Source organism: Alosa pseudoharengus, unplaced genomic scaffold (assembly GCF_046254945.1).
Source record: "Alosa pseudoharengus isolate Yale_2024_CS ecotype anadromous, Long Island Sound unplaced genomic scaffold, YU_APseudo_1.1 YU_APseudo_1.1_scf_7, whole genome shotgun sequence".
Classification (NCBI taxonomy): Eukaryota; Metazoa; Chordata; class Actinopteri; order Clupeiformes; family Clupeidae; genus Alosa; species Alosa pseudoharengus.
This window is the reverse complement of record NW_027468859.1, coordinates 33,862,774-33,877,674: the sequence shown is the minus strand read 5'-3', so window position 1 is coordinate 33,877,674 and position 14,901 is coordinate 33,862,774. Positions and strand designations below refer to the sequence as shown.

Below are 14,901 nucleotides of genomic sequence, written 5' to 3'. Positions count from 1 at the left end.
CCTCACACACACACACACACACACACACACACACACACTCCATTACTTTACAGCATGACATTTGTTGTGCATATTAAGAAATTGCACTTAATAAAGCAGATTTTTTTTAAAATCCAATTCCTCGATTGATCAATTAATAAAAAAAAAAAAAAAAAGAAAATCGGTAGAATGCACGATTCCAAAAAAAAGACAGCTGCAGCCCTAAAATTTGCAGTTAATAGGCAAGCTTTAGTTAGACTTTGTGATGAAAATCGATTGAAAAAAAGCTTTTAGTCTTTATCAGTGTATGGGAAACTGGCCAATGTTTCTGGTGTGTGTGTATGTGTGTGTGTGTGTGTGTGTTACCTCTACAGCCTTGACTGCTCGGTTGCGCTCCTGGACATCACTACGCAGCTGGGTACCCTGCGGCTGCAGCTGCTGCAGACGCTCAGTCACCTGCTCCAGCTGCTCATGCTGCTCGCGGTACTTCCTCTCTGCTTCTTCAACCTTTGCCTACGCAAAACAGGATCATTACAACAGCTACAGCTTTATACCGTAATTTCCCAACTACAGTGGGGAGAATAAGTATTTGAACCCATGCTAAAGTTGACTAAAATGCTCATTGGGTTCAATGCTAATCAAACCAGCTAATAGGCTAACTGAAAAACACACCATGCCAATCTCTAGGTATGGTGAAGGTATGTGATGATGTGGGGCTATTTTAATTCCAAAGGCCAAGGGAACTTTATCAGGATGCATACGTAGTATCCTGGATCCATGAAATAAGTGGCCTTTAAAAATAAAAAATCTGCCTGCCTCTATGGGAATTTAACATAGGGGTCAAATACTTATTGCCCCTGTAATTTAAGGAAGAACATTTATTTATTTACAATACATTCTGTGACGATGTGCCGCCTCAGCAGCACATCGCACTATGATTATTTGATTATTATTTAATTAATGATGTATGTTATGTCAATTTCATGATTTGTGCGTGTTCTATATGTTGGGCGCGTTCCTTTGCGCGCGAGGAATGTTGCTTAATATTGGATCATGTGTTTTTGGGGGTTGTGCTATGGTAACTTTTGATGTAATGATGTATGCTTTAGATGTCCGCCAGGTAGGGGCGGTGTGCCCGTTTTGGGTGTTTAGACTTCGCTGGTGTCGGCGGAAGTAATTAGTTAATTGGCCATTTAAACGCCGGCTTTTCTCTATGCGGGGGTTCAAAGTTTCGTGACGCGCGGTAAGGTGCTGGTGTGAGTCCTGCGGTCAGGTCTGATTATATAGTGGCATGTAGCCTAGCCATAAGAGACCTTAGCTATTCGGGTTTGTTAAATGTTTTGTTTGTCTTTTTCGTTTTACTTCACGTCGGGGGCGACCGAGTGTCGGATAGGAAGTGGACTGTATTTTTTTATTATTTTTTGCACGTTGTAAATAAAACACCGTGGGCCCTCTTAAACCTGCTGTCTCGGCCTGATTTCTCCTTCACCACTCGGGTACTCTACAACAAATTCTTCATTCACTAAGAAAATTGGTGTCCTTAAAGGTTGGATTTTTACTATTATTGGATTTTTTTTTTTTTTTTAATTAAAGGCATTAAGTACAATTTCTAACAGATGTTTTTATATTTTTCTTTTTAGTCAACTTTAGCATGGGTTCAAATACTTATTCTCCCCACTGTATAAGCTGAGGTTTATACATTGATTTTGCTAAATTTCTTTAGCTATGAGGCTAATACACTGGGGCAGTTAATATGGTATTAATATGCTTTTGTTTTTTAACTTGCATAAAACACCGTCCTGTGGTTTATACACAATGTGGCGAATACACAGGAAATTACTGTACGCGTGTTTAAAACAGGGCTTAAAGCTAGGAACATCCCTGTGTCTGAGTTTTGAAGAAGTCATCATTAGCCCTGGATCATGTGACAGTAGACATTTTTCGGTGATGGCTGTTTTTAAGGCACAGGTTAGGAGATGGGATTTACATCACTGAAACTGTGGAGTAAGTGACGGGTCAATTAAAGCCATCTTTACACCAGAAGACTTTGACAAGATTTGGGAAAGATTCTTGAATGGGTTTTGTGGTTGTAGTCGAATGTAATCATTATGATACATATTTTCTTCTGAGATACTTGAAATGTAAAATCCAAGACTTTTCCTCAGTGGTTCCTTGTTGGTGGAATGAGTCCTCTCCATTCCTCTGATAGTTTTGGGTCTTTCAAGTCTGTTGGGTCTGTTTAGTATGCACTTAATTAAGTGTGTATTATATTATAGAATTTGTTTGTTTTCATTGTTTATTTACATTAGGCTATTGATTTATTGACATTGTTGTTTATTATTGCTATTCTCCTTAATGTAGTCTTACCAACTTTTTATTGTTAATTTAGCTATTGTATTTTTTTTTTTTTTGTAAGTCCCTTTGGAGAAAAGCGTCTGCCAAATCCCATAACCATAACCATGCAACAAAAAAGATACCTTCCATTCTGCAACCTTCTGGTCATATTTCGGTGTTGACCTCTCTTCAGCCTCCATTCGATCACTCATAGGGCCTAGCTCCCTCTCCATTTCATTAACCTACACAAACACACACTTTTTAACAAATAAATATATAAACAATAAAAATGTCTCTAATGCCATTAACCTTTAACCATCCAGTTACAGTACATTATGAGACACAGAGAATTACCCAATGGATGAGCTAACTGTATACTATGTAATTTGAAAGGTCACCTTCACAGCTTTTGCTGACTGGTCATGAACACCTAAATCCTCTAAACAATGCCGCACTACTGTTATGCTTAAGGGCATTAGTGTGCCGCGTGTGTTTAAATGAGTCACTAACCAACGCCCAGGCCATTTGGTTCTTGAGGTTGTCTAGCTTTTTGTTCATTTCTTCCAGCGAGGACAAACCCTTGTACTTCTCCTCCTTCTCCTTAAATGTTCTCTTCAGCTCCTCCAGAGTCTAGGGCAGGCAGACCAGAGAAGTGGACTTACACAATGCAACACATCAAATATAACCAAGTGCTATTAATCTTATATAAAGACACAAAAACTAGTTGGTATTATTTTTTGTATAAAGACCTACCTAGCGTTCTCTCATTTTGATTAAATTTTATAGGACTTTTACTTATTTTAAAGCATCTTATCAAGACAAATTTGCTGCTTAACATACTGGCAGGCAAATTTGCTTGTTTTTATGATGAGACGTCTTAAATTAAGTCAAATGATTTTACGAGAAAGCAGATTTTAATATAAGATTAATAACACTTGGTTAGATAAGCAGTATTTGCAGTGCATTATCTTGGTGTGTTTTGTTTTGAAATGGGCAAAACATATTAGTTTAAGTTTAAAAGTCAACTGTTGGCTCAAGTTACATGGGAGTGTCAAAGACAAAACACTGCTTGGCTGACTAACTCTAAACCAGGGAAGACTCCAGAAGGAGAAATACTTTTAGAGTTATAAAAAATTCTATAATTTACCTAGTTCATTACATAATTACTCAGTTAATTGAATGACTGTGTAATTGAAGTAATGTTATTTTATTAGTATATCATACTATTTACTGCGTAGTCATCAAAGAAATTCATACATCAAAGTCCACAAAATAAAATACCTCAATACTATCTATACAGAGGTCTATTTCTGACTTGATGTTAAGTTATGTTAAAGGACATGAGTGAAGTGATGTTAAAGGACATTTGTGAATCAGGGTCTGACCTCCTCATGCTGATCCACGGTGTTCTGGGTGAGACCTTGGGTCTTGATGATGTAGTCATAATCCTCGTTCATCTGCTCCAGCTGGGTGGCCTTCATGAAGAACTACAACACAACCAGTTCATCAGCTGGAGTGGCCTTCATAAAGAACTACAACACAACCAGTTCATCAGCTGGAGTGGCCTTCATAAAGAACTACAACACAACCAGTTCATCAGCTGGAGTGGCCTTCATAAAGAACTACAACACAACCAGTTCAGCAGCTGGAGTGGCCTTCATAAAGAACTACAACACAACCAGTTCAGCAGCTGGAGTGTGCTCCACAAGAGCATTCTTTACCGCCCAAATCAATACGCTGATCTCACATCAAACACACTGACAATGATGCCTGACTTACTGACTGCTGTGGTGACCGACTTACTGACTTCTGAATAAACTAACAACTATGACCTTCACAGGCAAAACAGCCGACACAGTATGCAATATGGTCACAGCATCCTAAGACATCCTAATTGGCCATATAGACATTGTTATGGCTAGGTTCACATTTCAAGGCCAAACCAGACTTATTCACTTGATGTGACACATATCTGATGATGTCAAAACAGTGTGAACAGTGCAAGTCACATAAAATCTGACTTTTTCCATTCTCATTTGGGCCACTTCTATATGTGGTACTAAATCAGATACAGGCGTGATTTCTTTTCATTTTTTTGCAATGCGACCGCAGTCTGAATAGTTATCGTATTTCATGGGACTTTTATGTCAATCTTAAAAGCACAGTCAGGGATTTCGCAAGAAAGTCGCGTTTGTTTGTGCTTATGTTTACATTCATTAGCAGATGCTTTTGTGCAAAAAACCAAACATTATATTTTAACCAAGGACCAAACGATACACACCAGAGAAATCAGTATTGCCAGAGAAACTCCACACAGGGTTTGTTTTCTTTGGGGGGCAGGCTGCCCTCACTTAGTTTGTTTCCAGTTTTCGGAGCCTGGGCTGCCTATATAGACGTTTTTTTTTTTTTACAGTGTACTCACAGAATGAGTAGCTAGAGGTCATGAGAGGAGTGCTGAATGTGACAAAAATGTTATGCCCTTTAAATCACATAAAATCCCTGACTGCGCCTTTAATAGACATTTGCGCTGGGAGTAATGCGGAGTGAATGCTGAAGGTGGTCTTTTGTTGAGGCTAGGGATGGCACGGTTTTTGAAAAATGCTCCGAACCGTGCGGATGGCATGTCACGGTTCGGAGTGTGTGTTCGTCGTACGGTCCTACGGTTCAGGCTAGTTATGGCATGCGCAATTGATTTCCATGTGACAATGTGTTTCCCTTTCGCGCGAGAGTAGGAGTATAGTTTTGAGTGCTGCGCGCGACTGAGTCTTTAGAAATGGCAAGTGCGAGAGACAAAGACTGCCCGGAGTTGCAGGATGCGCCAGCCTCTTATAGGTCTGGTGTGTGGGAACATTTCGGATTTGAGGTTACCTATGATAGAGGAGTTAAGACGACAGAAAAGACTGCGACTGTGTGCAAACATTGTGCAACACGTGTTCAGTATGCTCTTGGCAACACTTCGAACATGCTAGGTCATATGAAAAGACGTCACCCCAATGTGTCTGTAGACAGTTTAAGGAAGAAAGAGCCGCAGGCTACCCAACAACTTCTGTCCTCAGCATTTAAGCAGCCTCTCAGTGATAACTCGGCCAGGGCAATGGCCATAACGAAAGCAATCGGGATGTTTATTGCAAAAGATATGATGCCATATAGTGTGATTGAGGGTGAAGGATTTCGTCAGTTGATGAAAATACGCCCCGCTACAACATTCCCTCCGGCCGACACTTCGGCACCTCTGTAGTTCCAAAACTATACGACGAGACACGAGAAAAACTTGTCAAAGAATTGTCCGACACGGCCCACGTAGCTCTCACCACCGATGGATTGCATTTATTGATAGCCACTAGCCAGCATGTTTTTTAATATTTAAAATATTACAGTGGCACTTTTACTTTAGATAAGAACTTTATGTTTCCAAATACTGCACTTTAATTTAAGAATTTAATTTAAGCTGCAAGAGTTACACTTTCTTTCTTTGTGTGCCAAAAATGGGCATACGTTCCTGCAGATGGCAATAGTACACATTCTGCCTTTTATGCCAAATAAATGAAAAGATTGTTGCAATTATCAATGTCTTCCCTCTTGCTGTATCAAAATCTCAACTGTAGCTTAAAGTTTCCTCAGACAATAATGTGCTTTATGTGAAGTCAAATTCAGTTTGTGCATTATTACATGATAACTATTCTTTAAATACTCTAGCCTAATTGTGGATGATTAAGCTATATGCTGAAATATGTTTCTGGAGTGTTAAAGATTAAAAGAAAAAATAACAACAAGAACCGTACCGAACCGAAAACCGTGACCCTAAACCGTGATACGAACCGAACCGTAGATTTTGTGAACCGTGCCACCCGTAGTTGAGGCCTGACGGACAACAAAGAACAAACAAAGAATGAAGGACAAAAAAAAGTAAGGACAATCATTGACAAGGACATACAAACTTCACAAGGACATGCATAGAAAAGCATGACCACTGCTGTGTATAACATACATCGAACTACAGCAGGAAGTTTTCATGTGTTTTCATGTTTATGATTAAAATGTATTAGCTGACGCTTTTAGCCTGGAAAATCCACATTAAGGGATTAAGATTAAGGGTCTGGTCACGAACAATGTAGGCCCAACTCGAGGGGCGGCACCAAGCATGTATTTGGATCCGGACTTCGACGCAATTGGATAACACTACGACCAATGTTTACTGAACTCCAACATTGCAGCGCTGTCGTCATCAGTTTAGCTTGCCTCTGGCCCGCCTATATCAGATACGCCGATTTGATTGGTTCCACGGGATGCAAGGGGTAAAAGTAACATGCATCACTGCGTCTCGCAGAGACAATTCCATTGTGATTTCGCGAGAACTCTGGATTTCCAGGGTATGACGCTTTTGGTCCTTGGTTAAAACACAATTCTCATAAATCTCTGTTTCAATTGGTTTCACCTAGCTCGAGTAGCAGGAAGCCATAGCGCTACAGTCTTGGGGGCATGAACATGGGGGCTCATGAGCATGCCCCCAAGAGTGTGGTGCTGTGGCTGTGGAGCACCAGCGAAGTGGGGAGCACCCTCTCTGATGTGGCTTATGGCATCACTCAGTGGAAATGGAAGAGAGCTACAAAGGAAGTCAGTCATTCACAGTCAGGCTAGCTGCGTGCTGTGCCTGTGTTCGTTTGTTGTTGTTGCCACATTTAATAAAAGCAATGTGAACAGCCACACACACATCACACACACAAAAAAATCTGATTTGAGCAAAAAATCCCATTCCCAATGTTCAAGCAATAAAAGTGTTGGCCAGAGCTCAGGCTCTACCTTGTATTTATCCGCCTCCCCTTTAGAATGTAGGAAATGCTTGCTCATCTCCTGAGTTAGAATGGACACGGGGTTGTCCACCTGGGCACAACAATCGACAGGAAGTGCAATCGGTTATCAGGAAACAGACATAGCGGAGATAACATAGCGATATAGCAATGGCACTGATAAAGATGTCTTATCCCCAAGTACCTGTATGTTGAAGTAATCCAGTAAAGAGATCAGCTCATCCTTCTTCGAGGAAATCAACTGACCTGGTATAAAAAATATGTTTTGCTTGAAGTTGGTACACATGTAGTTTAGCTACATAAATCTTCTGTAACTAAAGCTCAAGTACAAACTGGTCAGTCTAGCTGTCAGTGCAGTGTTAAAACACAATGTAGTTCTTCCACCTGAAAATAATGGCTTCAAACTAAGATTTTGCTGATACACAGACTGTCAATACTGATATGGACTCCTGGCATTGCTCTATCCAGGTCTGTTGACCCTTTTTGTCAGTTCTTAACCTACTGGGTACCCCCTTAGTGCTTAATGGGTACCGGGTACGTTGAAAACTGATAGAAAGCGGAACTCCTAAATTGTATTACTTCAATATGTTGGAAACTACAAGTGCTGAGGTTCTCATGGATTGTGTCTGTGGGCATAGCCGCCTTTACCGGTTTTACTGCGGAGTTTATACGTCCTGAGGCCTTCACTGGAGATGCGCAGATCCAGAATAATGGACTCGCCGTATACCTCGGGCTTAAAGGCGTCGTTCCCCCTGTTTTTTATCGTGATGGACACTTCAGCAGAGCTGGGAACAGAGACATGTGTGCTTTAAGAGACACTGCTGACACTCCAAATGCAGCTGTCAGAAATACACACACACACTAATTAGAAACATTAGGGTTATGGGATTTGCCAGATTATCTTACATAATATATTACTGGAGTCACATTTTTATTCTATACATAATAAGTTAAGACAAATACTACATACTTAGAAGATGAGCTCATACACTACTATCAGGACAGACAAATCATTTAAGTGAACAAAAACGATGATGCAAAAGCTGACTTTGCCTTTCATTTTGAGAATCAAGGCTTGTTCTTGGATTTGGTTAGTCTGTTACTGTTGCCCATTGTTACAGGGAAACAGAACATCTCTGCCTTTTTATTCACCTTTCTCCCTCCTTGACGAAGCATTTGAGTGAAGAGCCTCTGCTGGTGGTCTGAGCATTCCCCCCCAGTGCCACAATAAGGGCTGTGAGCACAGCACTCTTCCCACCTGAGGAGGACAGACGCCTCAAAATAAAGATGCACACATACACACACACAAACACATATACACGGACAAATATTACCAGTTCACGGACCCACAAACACAGACACTACTATGCAACACAGCAACGCAACTTAACAATACAAAATATGTGTGTTGGTATATATAATTTGCCAACTTGGGGTAAGCAACACCTTACACACAGAGGAACAAAAAGTTAGATTTTTTAAAAAGATATCCAGGGCAAATGCAATGCAAATGTTTAATTTAATCCTTGACTTTCCTTACTGCAAAGAGTAGTGCATGCTAAGCCACCCTAAATAGGTCCTGTATAGGTGCATATTCTAATCAGTGGCCAATGGCCTAGTAAATCACCAATCATGTTATGGAGATGCATGGGCACATACTGTAGGCCTACTGTACATTGATACAATAAAACTTTACGTTGATCCTACCACAAAAAACAAGACATTTCCAATTCCTCATTTAAGCCATTAGGATGCAATGTTCTAAAATAAAAATGTATATACATTCACACTTAAGCAGAGATGTATCTACATTTCCACCACGTCTACTAGGACTAATCTGGTCAGTGCCAAAGAATCCCATGTCTTGAATTGAATGCAAAGTGCCTTGCAACAGCTGATACATATTATCCCGTTAACTCAACATGGTACATAAAACCCTGTACATGGCACATGAAAATCACACAAATAGGCCATTAACAATCACGTGTGTGACATGACAGAAGTACATGTGAGGGTTACAAGACGACAATGAGAGAAAAGGCGGATAAAGAGAAGGCCTCACTCACTTCCATTGTTCCCAACCACAAAATTGACATTCGGTCCGAACGTGAAGGGGCCAAGATGTGCGTGGCACATGAAGTTCTTCAGTGTGATGCTCTCTATAATGCCCACATCTCCCGTCGTCTAAACAAACAAGTCAATTTACGTCAAAAATACAGTCGACAGAGTGCAAGACAATAGATGACATGCAACATAATGTAATTCGCAAAGTTGATTCGTTTGAAAGACGTACGGAGACTGAAGACACGGGGTCAGCTTCAAGTTGAGAAATTGTTGGAAACTCCAAGTCTTCATCGTCGTATACTTCTGGTTGAGAAGACCGTGACCTCTTGTGCTGGCTCTCTCCCGTAGACTTACTTTTCCGTTTGGACATCTTTACGCAAATTGCTCTGTTGGTGAGGATTAATGTGTTACTTGGTTAACGTTGACAATTCAGTAGTCGTTGTTGTGATCTCAGTTCCTGTCAAATAGGATGTACGCTAATCGTTTCTCCGGAAAACTCCCCTGACAGTGGTGGTGCCCCAACAACTTGGGTAGCAGCTAAGCCCGTAAAGCACAGCAAACCATCATAACGTGAACTGACAACCTAAGCCAGCAAACAGACACAACTTCAACAGAGGTAAAAATTAGTTTGTCTAAACTAAACGGACGTGTAAACAGACACTTATCAATTGTGATATTTCCAAATATACACCTTTACATAACACCACAATGCCAAGTCTCCAAGCATATTTTCCATGGAAATCAGTCAGCGTCGTACGCTTAACTTCTAGACTTGGGCAGTTAACTTATAGATCTAACGCAAACGTATCATAGCATACCCTTAGGTTTAACTAGGAATACACGAGCCTGTGTCCGTTAATATGACTGAGTTTTTTGTTTGCCGATTTACCAAACGTTAGCCGATTTAGCTAACGTTAACGTTAACTGCACTAGCCGTGATGTGTTATGACGTTAGCTAGCTGACATTGACTAATCGCAACGTTAGACCTTGTCAATATAGACACAAACTTAATCTCTTCAAAGTTCATTTATAATCTTGTTTAAACCAGATTTCAGGAACACAAGAGTTTACTTGGTAGGAATCCAGTTGTCCAGAGTCCGTCCTCTCGTCCATTCCCGCGCGTGCAACGTCAAACCACAATGTCATCATCTGTGCCCCGCCTATCAATAATCTTTGCCAATCAGAGCTGGTTGCACATGTTATGTGATTTTGACTTTATTTTTATTTTTATTTTGTCCTGGAAGATTTATAGGGTGATTAAAACACCAAATTTTAATTTTAAAAAATAGAGAAAAATGTAAATTACAGATCTTATTTTATGGATTATATATCGGCATCGAGTTATCCAAGCACAAATATATTATGGTTATGGTTATGGTTATGGTTATGGATTTAGCAGACGCCTTTGTCCAAAGCGACATATAAATACAAAACAACATAATAATATTTAAAAATGAACAGGGAACAGATTAAAATCTAGGTCAAATATAGTAAGGAGAATAGTTGTAGTACACAATAATATCAATTCAATCAATAGCCTAATAAAAAAGCAATGTAAAAAAGGGGAAAGGCAATAATAAAAACAATAATGTCAATTCAATCAATAATATAAAACAATAACATGCTAAGACTACATTAAGGAGAATATCAATAATAAACAATAATGTCAAATTAATTAACAGCCCAATTAAAATAAAACAACATTATATAAACCATAACACATAAGCGCTTAAACAACTAAGTATATGTTGAATAGGAATGTCTTTAGACCCCTCTTATATTAATAAGGAAATTGGACAATAAACTCCTTGGTTGGCATAAGCAATTTCCAGACTTGTCAAAAATGCCCGTGCTTGTCAAAAAAGAGGTTTTGATTAGGTTTTGATTTCAACTGTAATACTGTGTGCCCTCCACTGGGTGACAGTAAAGCCCACTTGATGGGAATATCAGCATTTCACTTGACGAGGAAGAACACGGAAGTAGGAAGCAGTCGTGGGAACTTTGCGCATCAGCCTTTAGCCTTTTTTATTTGTAAAATGACAGGATCTAAAGCACAAAATATGAGCTCTGCTCCCCTTGATGCCTTCAGCAACTTAAGGGTCACTTCTATATGGACATTCCTGCAAACCGTAAGTGCACACTAGCAATATGTTTGTAACGTATGGCCATTATGCCGTCGGTTCAGGTAACTTGGGCCGACAGGCTACGATGCGTGTTTTTTTTTTTTTTTTTTTAAATGAAGGTATATAGCAAGATCTTAAACCAGATTAGTGTCATTCTTCGATATTCGAAAAAGAATTAATTTTAAAATCAGTGGACGGTGGACGAACAGTACTTGTTGTGTTGTCAATTTGTTCAAAGCAGTAACGTTAGTTTGGTCAAGTAGCTATCTGTTTTGATTGTTTTTGTTAACATGTTAACAAGTTAGTTAACATGTATAACCTGACAATGTTTATCTACTTTCCATTTCACGCATTTATTTCCGTTTTATTTCTTTCTCAGATCCAGTGGACTGAGCCATGGCTAATGGGTCTCCTCGCGTTCCATGCATTTTGTTTTATCTCCACACTATTTACCTGCAAATACTACCGTCTTCAGATATGTCTGTTCTTAATGATGGGTAAGTCAATCTCCCGACTATTACTGTCTCCGAATGACCATGATGAGTGTCTGAAGGTATGACACTGATTGATTGGCAGGTGTTGACCCTTGTCGGTCTTTCCTGCCTTTACTCCGTAACCCCCCAGCACACTACTAATGGGTTAATGACATGGTGAACTTCACTTTGTTAAATGTACCATTACACTAGTTTGAAATGGCCTAAAACTTGTTTGTAAACCTGAGTTTGTGCTCTGAATATAACCTGTACTCCAATTTGACATACAGTTGGAATGGTGGCCAGTGCAGAGTATCTGAATGAGCTTGCTGCTATGAACTGGAGGTGAGTGTCTCTAAACAGTCAGTTTGAAACCTCTTCCACATCCTGTCTCAAATTACACTTACAATTCCCTGTGCCGTTCTACTTTAGCTTGTTCTCCAAGTTCCAGTATTTCGACTCCAAAGGAATGTTCATCTCATTGGTGTACTCAGTCCCTCTTCTGTTCAATGCCATCATCATTGTGGTGAGTTTGGTTTAAGTTTAGTAGTGGTTATTTACCTTCCTGAGGTAACCCTCCAAAAGTGAAAGCATTTCTTCTCAGTTCTCTCCATCTGAAGCTCTGATTGAAATGCTTTTTCAGAATAATGTTTGAGTACTGTGTGTGTGTGTGTGTGTGTGTGTGTTTGTGTGTGTGTGTGTGTGTTTCTCCAGGGTGTGTGGGTGTATCGTACCTTCTGCACCATGACTGAGCTGAAGACCCTGCAACTGAAGAGGAAAGCAGCTCGGCAGCAGAGCCAGAAGAAGACGCAGTAACTCAGACTCAGACAGCCACTGAGGCACTCTCTGGAACCGGCCCTCACAGAAACGACCGCTGGCATGACCCAAGTTTCACACACTGGTGTGGTGTCGCCTACACACCATACATCTTTTTCAATGTCAGTCAGTTTGTATTTTGTTCCCTACAACCATGGTCTCTTTAATCAGGACTGAGCAAGTACAAGATGATTGTGGAACTGAATCCTGGCACCACAGTGAAGCCTTGGCAGCCTTGATAAGATATTCAGAGGCCTATGTTTAGAGAAGGCCTACTTTATTTATGTGTCAGATTTAGGTGATCACTATTGCGTGCATGTGTGTGTGTGTGCGTGCGAGAGACCAAATGAGAGGGTATGTGTGTGGGTGTGTTGTTTTTTGTGGGACAGAGGGTGAGGTTTTTTTTGTTGTTTTGCGTGTGTTCAAATGCACACTTTACTTTGCTCCACTGCCGAATTTTACCACATCCGCCCTCCCGTGTGGTCTGCTTTCAGAACTCAAAGACGCAGTATTATTATTGTGTCTTACTGGAAGAGCAGAATACTAAGCATGCATTTACAGAGATCCATCAATAGGGGGCGTACAAAGTCCTAGCTCGGTGCAGTGAGCTCTGTTGGTCTGCTATATGGATTGATGAAAAATGTAGCATATTGTCACTCTTGGTGGTGGACTGTTTTCATGAATATGCAAATGTATTTTTTTTTATAGAATGCATGCCTTTTTTATTTATTTCTTTAGTTGATACTGGGGACATTTGCTTGGAACATTACTGCAGTTGTTGTACATAAGCAAAATTTCTGAATTTGTCTCTATGGGACTATGATAATAAATTACAATAACTCTGAAAATCAGTTTTCTGTCTATTTTCTGTCTTCACTCAAATGCCAAGATTAATGGACATTTTTTTTATGTAGCAATTTTTTTTTGTCATGGTTCTTTATTTCTTCAGGAGAGTTTCACACGCAGAGGCAACTAATGTGCTTCACGTGAGTGAAAGCAAAAGGGACACTCAAAAGAAAAATAAAGACAAAGTACTTGAGTGAAAATCAACAAAGTAGTGATAAGTAGTGATCAAAAGAGAAGAGAGTCAAAATTTACAGACAGTTCAAAGTATTGTAAAAGTAGCCCGAGTTTTACGTCTTTTGGAGCACCTTGATTAAGTCCACAACAGAGCTGTTAGTCTGAGACGTCAGTTTAAATTAAGTTTTAGAGCTCATAGGCATGTGAAAAGAGAGTTTTTAAGAATAATTTTACGAATTGCTACTACATTCACACATAATGGCAGTTTGATTCATGCAGTAACAAAACTGCTAAATTCTTCAATTTGTTTATAGTTTGGACTAAGCTTAGTTCATGGATCTGGGAGCCCTATCCTCAGGTTCAGAAAGAGAGTTGCGATACTCTTTGATGTCGTCGCCACACGATGAAAAGTTCCAAAAAAACTGCTGAAGAGCTGAATCACAGGAGGGTGGGATGTATTTCTGGATGCTAGAGAGCGTAATCAATGCAAGGCATGGAAAAGCGTTGCCATTTTTTCCACTGTCTCTTATGGGAGTGTCACCACTCTGTTTTCTCTACCACTCTCTGCTCAGGTCATATTCAGACATGTATTCTGGGCCTGAACCAATCCTCAAAGCAGAAAAGCACTTTTAAACTTTTCTGTGGATAGCTGAAAGTAATGATTTTAAGAGAAGTGTGTCCTGGTCTCTGTTCTAGCAGCATTATTCTGAATGAGCTGCAGCTGTTCCAGTCTAGCCTGGAAACCAGACTCTCTAAAGTACGTAGGCAGGCAGAGGCCAGGCTAGTTCCAGTCATCCACCCTACCAGACATTAAAAGCATGGATAAGCTTCTTTTTTTTTTGGGACACCAAAGCCTTGATTCCGACTAGATTGTTTTGACATCATGAAAGACTGTTTGGTGATTCTTTTTGCCAAGTTTGTCCAACTTGGTTTTTATAGCTTGAGAACCAAGGTGTTTACTAACACAAATCTCTTCTCTTGTTTTGTCTTTATTCAATTAAAGAAACACTTGACTGATCCAGTTGTAAGCCATTTAAAGAGAAAAAAATCACATACAGTGTACAGCTGAGCAACAACAAGACAAAATTGTCCCTTTAGGTCAATATGGCACCAGTATCCTGCCCTGACATTTGACAAGGGCAGTGGACATTTGACCACTACTCTACTTCTGGTGCCAAAGCATCCTCAACACCTAGCAAGGCTATGGATTGCTCTTCAGGAAGTGTAAAAAGGTATACTATCATTGTATTTTGATTAAATATTTATTTGCAAGTAACTAAAGT

General features: G+C 39.9%; 2 protein-coding genes across 3 annotated transcripts in view; one reads left to right on the top strand and one right to left on the bottom strand.

Annotated features, from left to right (window-relative positions):
- LOC143110212 (structural maintenance of chromosomes protein 6-like) overlaps positions 1–10,326 on the bottom strand; it is a 34,747-nt gene extending 24,421 nt beyond the window's left edge. The window contains exons 1-11 of one of the 2 annotated variants that reach the window (XM_076273101.1): positions 10,258–10,326; positions 9,415–9,571; positions 9,188–9,305; positions 8,274–8,379; positions 7,770–7,906; positions 7,306–7,367; positions 7,114–7,194; positions 3,699–3,800; positions 2,824–2,943; positions 2,457–2,555; positions 346–492 (exon numbers count right to left, since the gene is read on the bottom strand). In XM_076273101.1, coding sequence (XP_076129216.1) covers positions 346–492; positions 2,457–2,555; positions 2,824–2,943; positions 3,699–3,800; positions 7,114–7,194; positions 7,306–7,367; positions 7,770–7,906; positions 8,274–8,379; positions 9,188–9,305; positions 9,415–9,555 — 1,113 coding nt within the window. In that variant the 5' untranslated portion in view covers positions 9,556–9,571; positions 10,258–10,326. Of the gene's footprint in view, positions 1–345; positions 493–2,456; positions 2,556–2,823; positions 2,944–3,698; positions 3,801–7,113; positions 7,195–7,305; positions 7,368–7,769; positions 7,907–8,273; positions 8,380–9,187; positions 9,306–9,414; positions 10,206–10,257 lie in introns of those variants that run through there. The other variant, XM_076273102.1, reaches the window with a different exon arrangement.
- An 811-nt stretch (positions 10,327–11,137) lies between these two features.
- Positions 11,138–13,446, top strand: tmem18 (transmembrane protein 18). Its single transcript, XM_076273103.1, has 5 exons — positions 11,138–11,315; positions 11,689–11,806; positions 12,073–12,127; positions 12,215–12,308; positions 12,497–13,446. The coding sequence occupies exons 1-5, from the start codon at positions 11,223–11,225 to the stop codon at positions 12,596–12,598; spliced, it is 462 nt and encodes a 153-aa protein (XP_076129218.1). The 5' UTR covers positions 11,138–11,222; the 3' UTR covers positions 12,599–13,446.
- The last annotated feature ends 1,455 nt before the right edge of the window (positions 13,447–14,901 follow it).

Bases quoted from the DNA above. Each gene is read 5' to 3' on its own strand.
- tmem18 (XM_076273103.1), top strand. From the start codon at position 11,223: ATGACAGGATCTAAAGCACAAAATATGAGCTCTGCTCCCCTTGATGCC. The intron at 11,807-12,072 runs GTAAGTCAATCT...TTTGACATACAG, and splicing joins ATGTCTGTTCTTAATGATGG to TTGGAATGGTGGCCAGTGCA. The intron at 12,309-12,496 runs GTGAGTTTGGTT...GTGTTTCTCCAG, and splicing joins TCAATGCCATCATCATTGTG to GGTGTGTGGGTGTATCGTAC.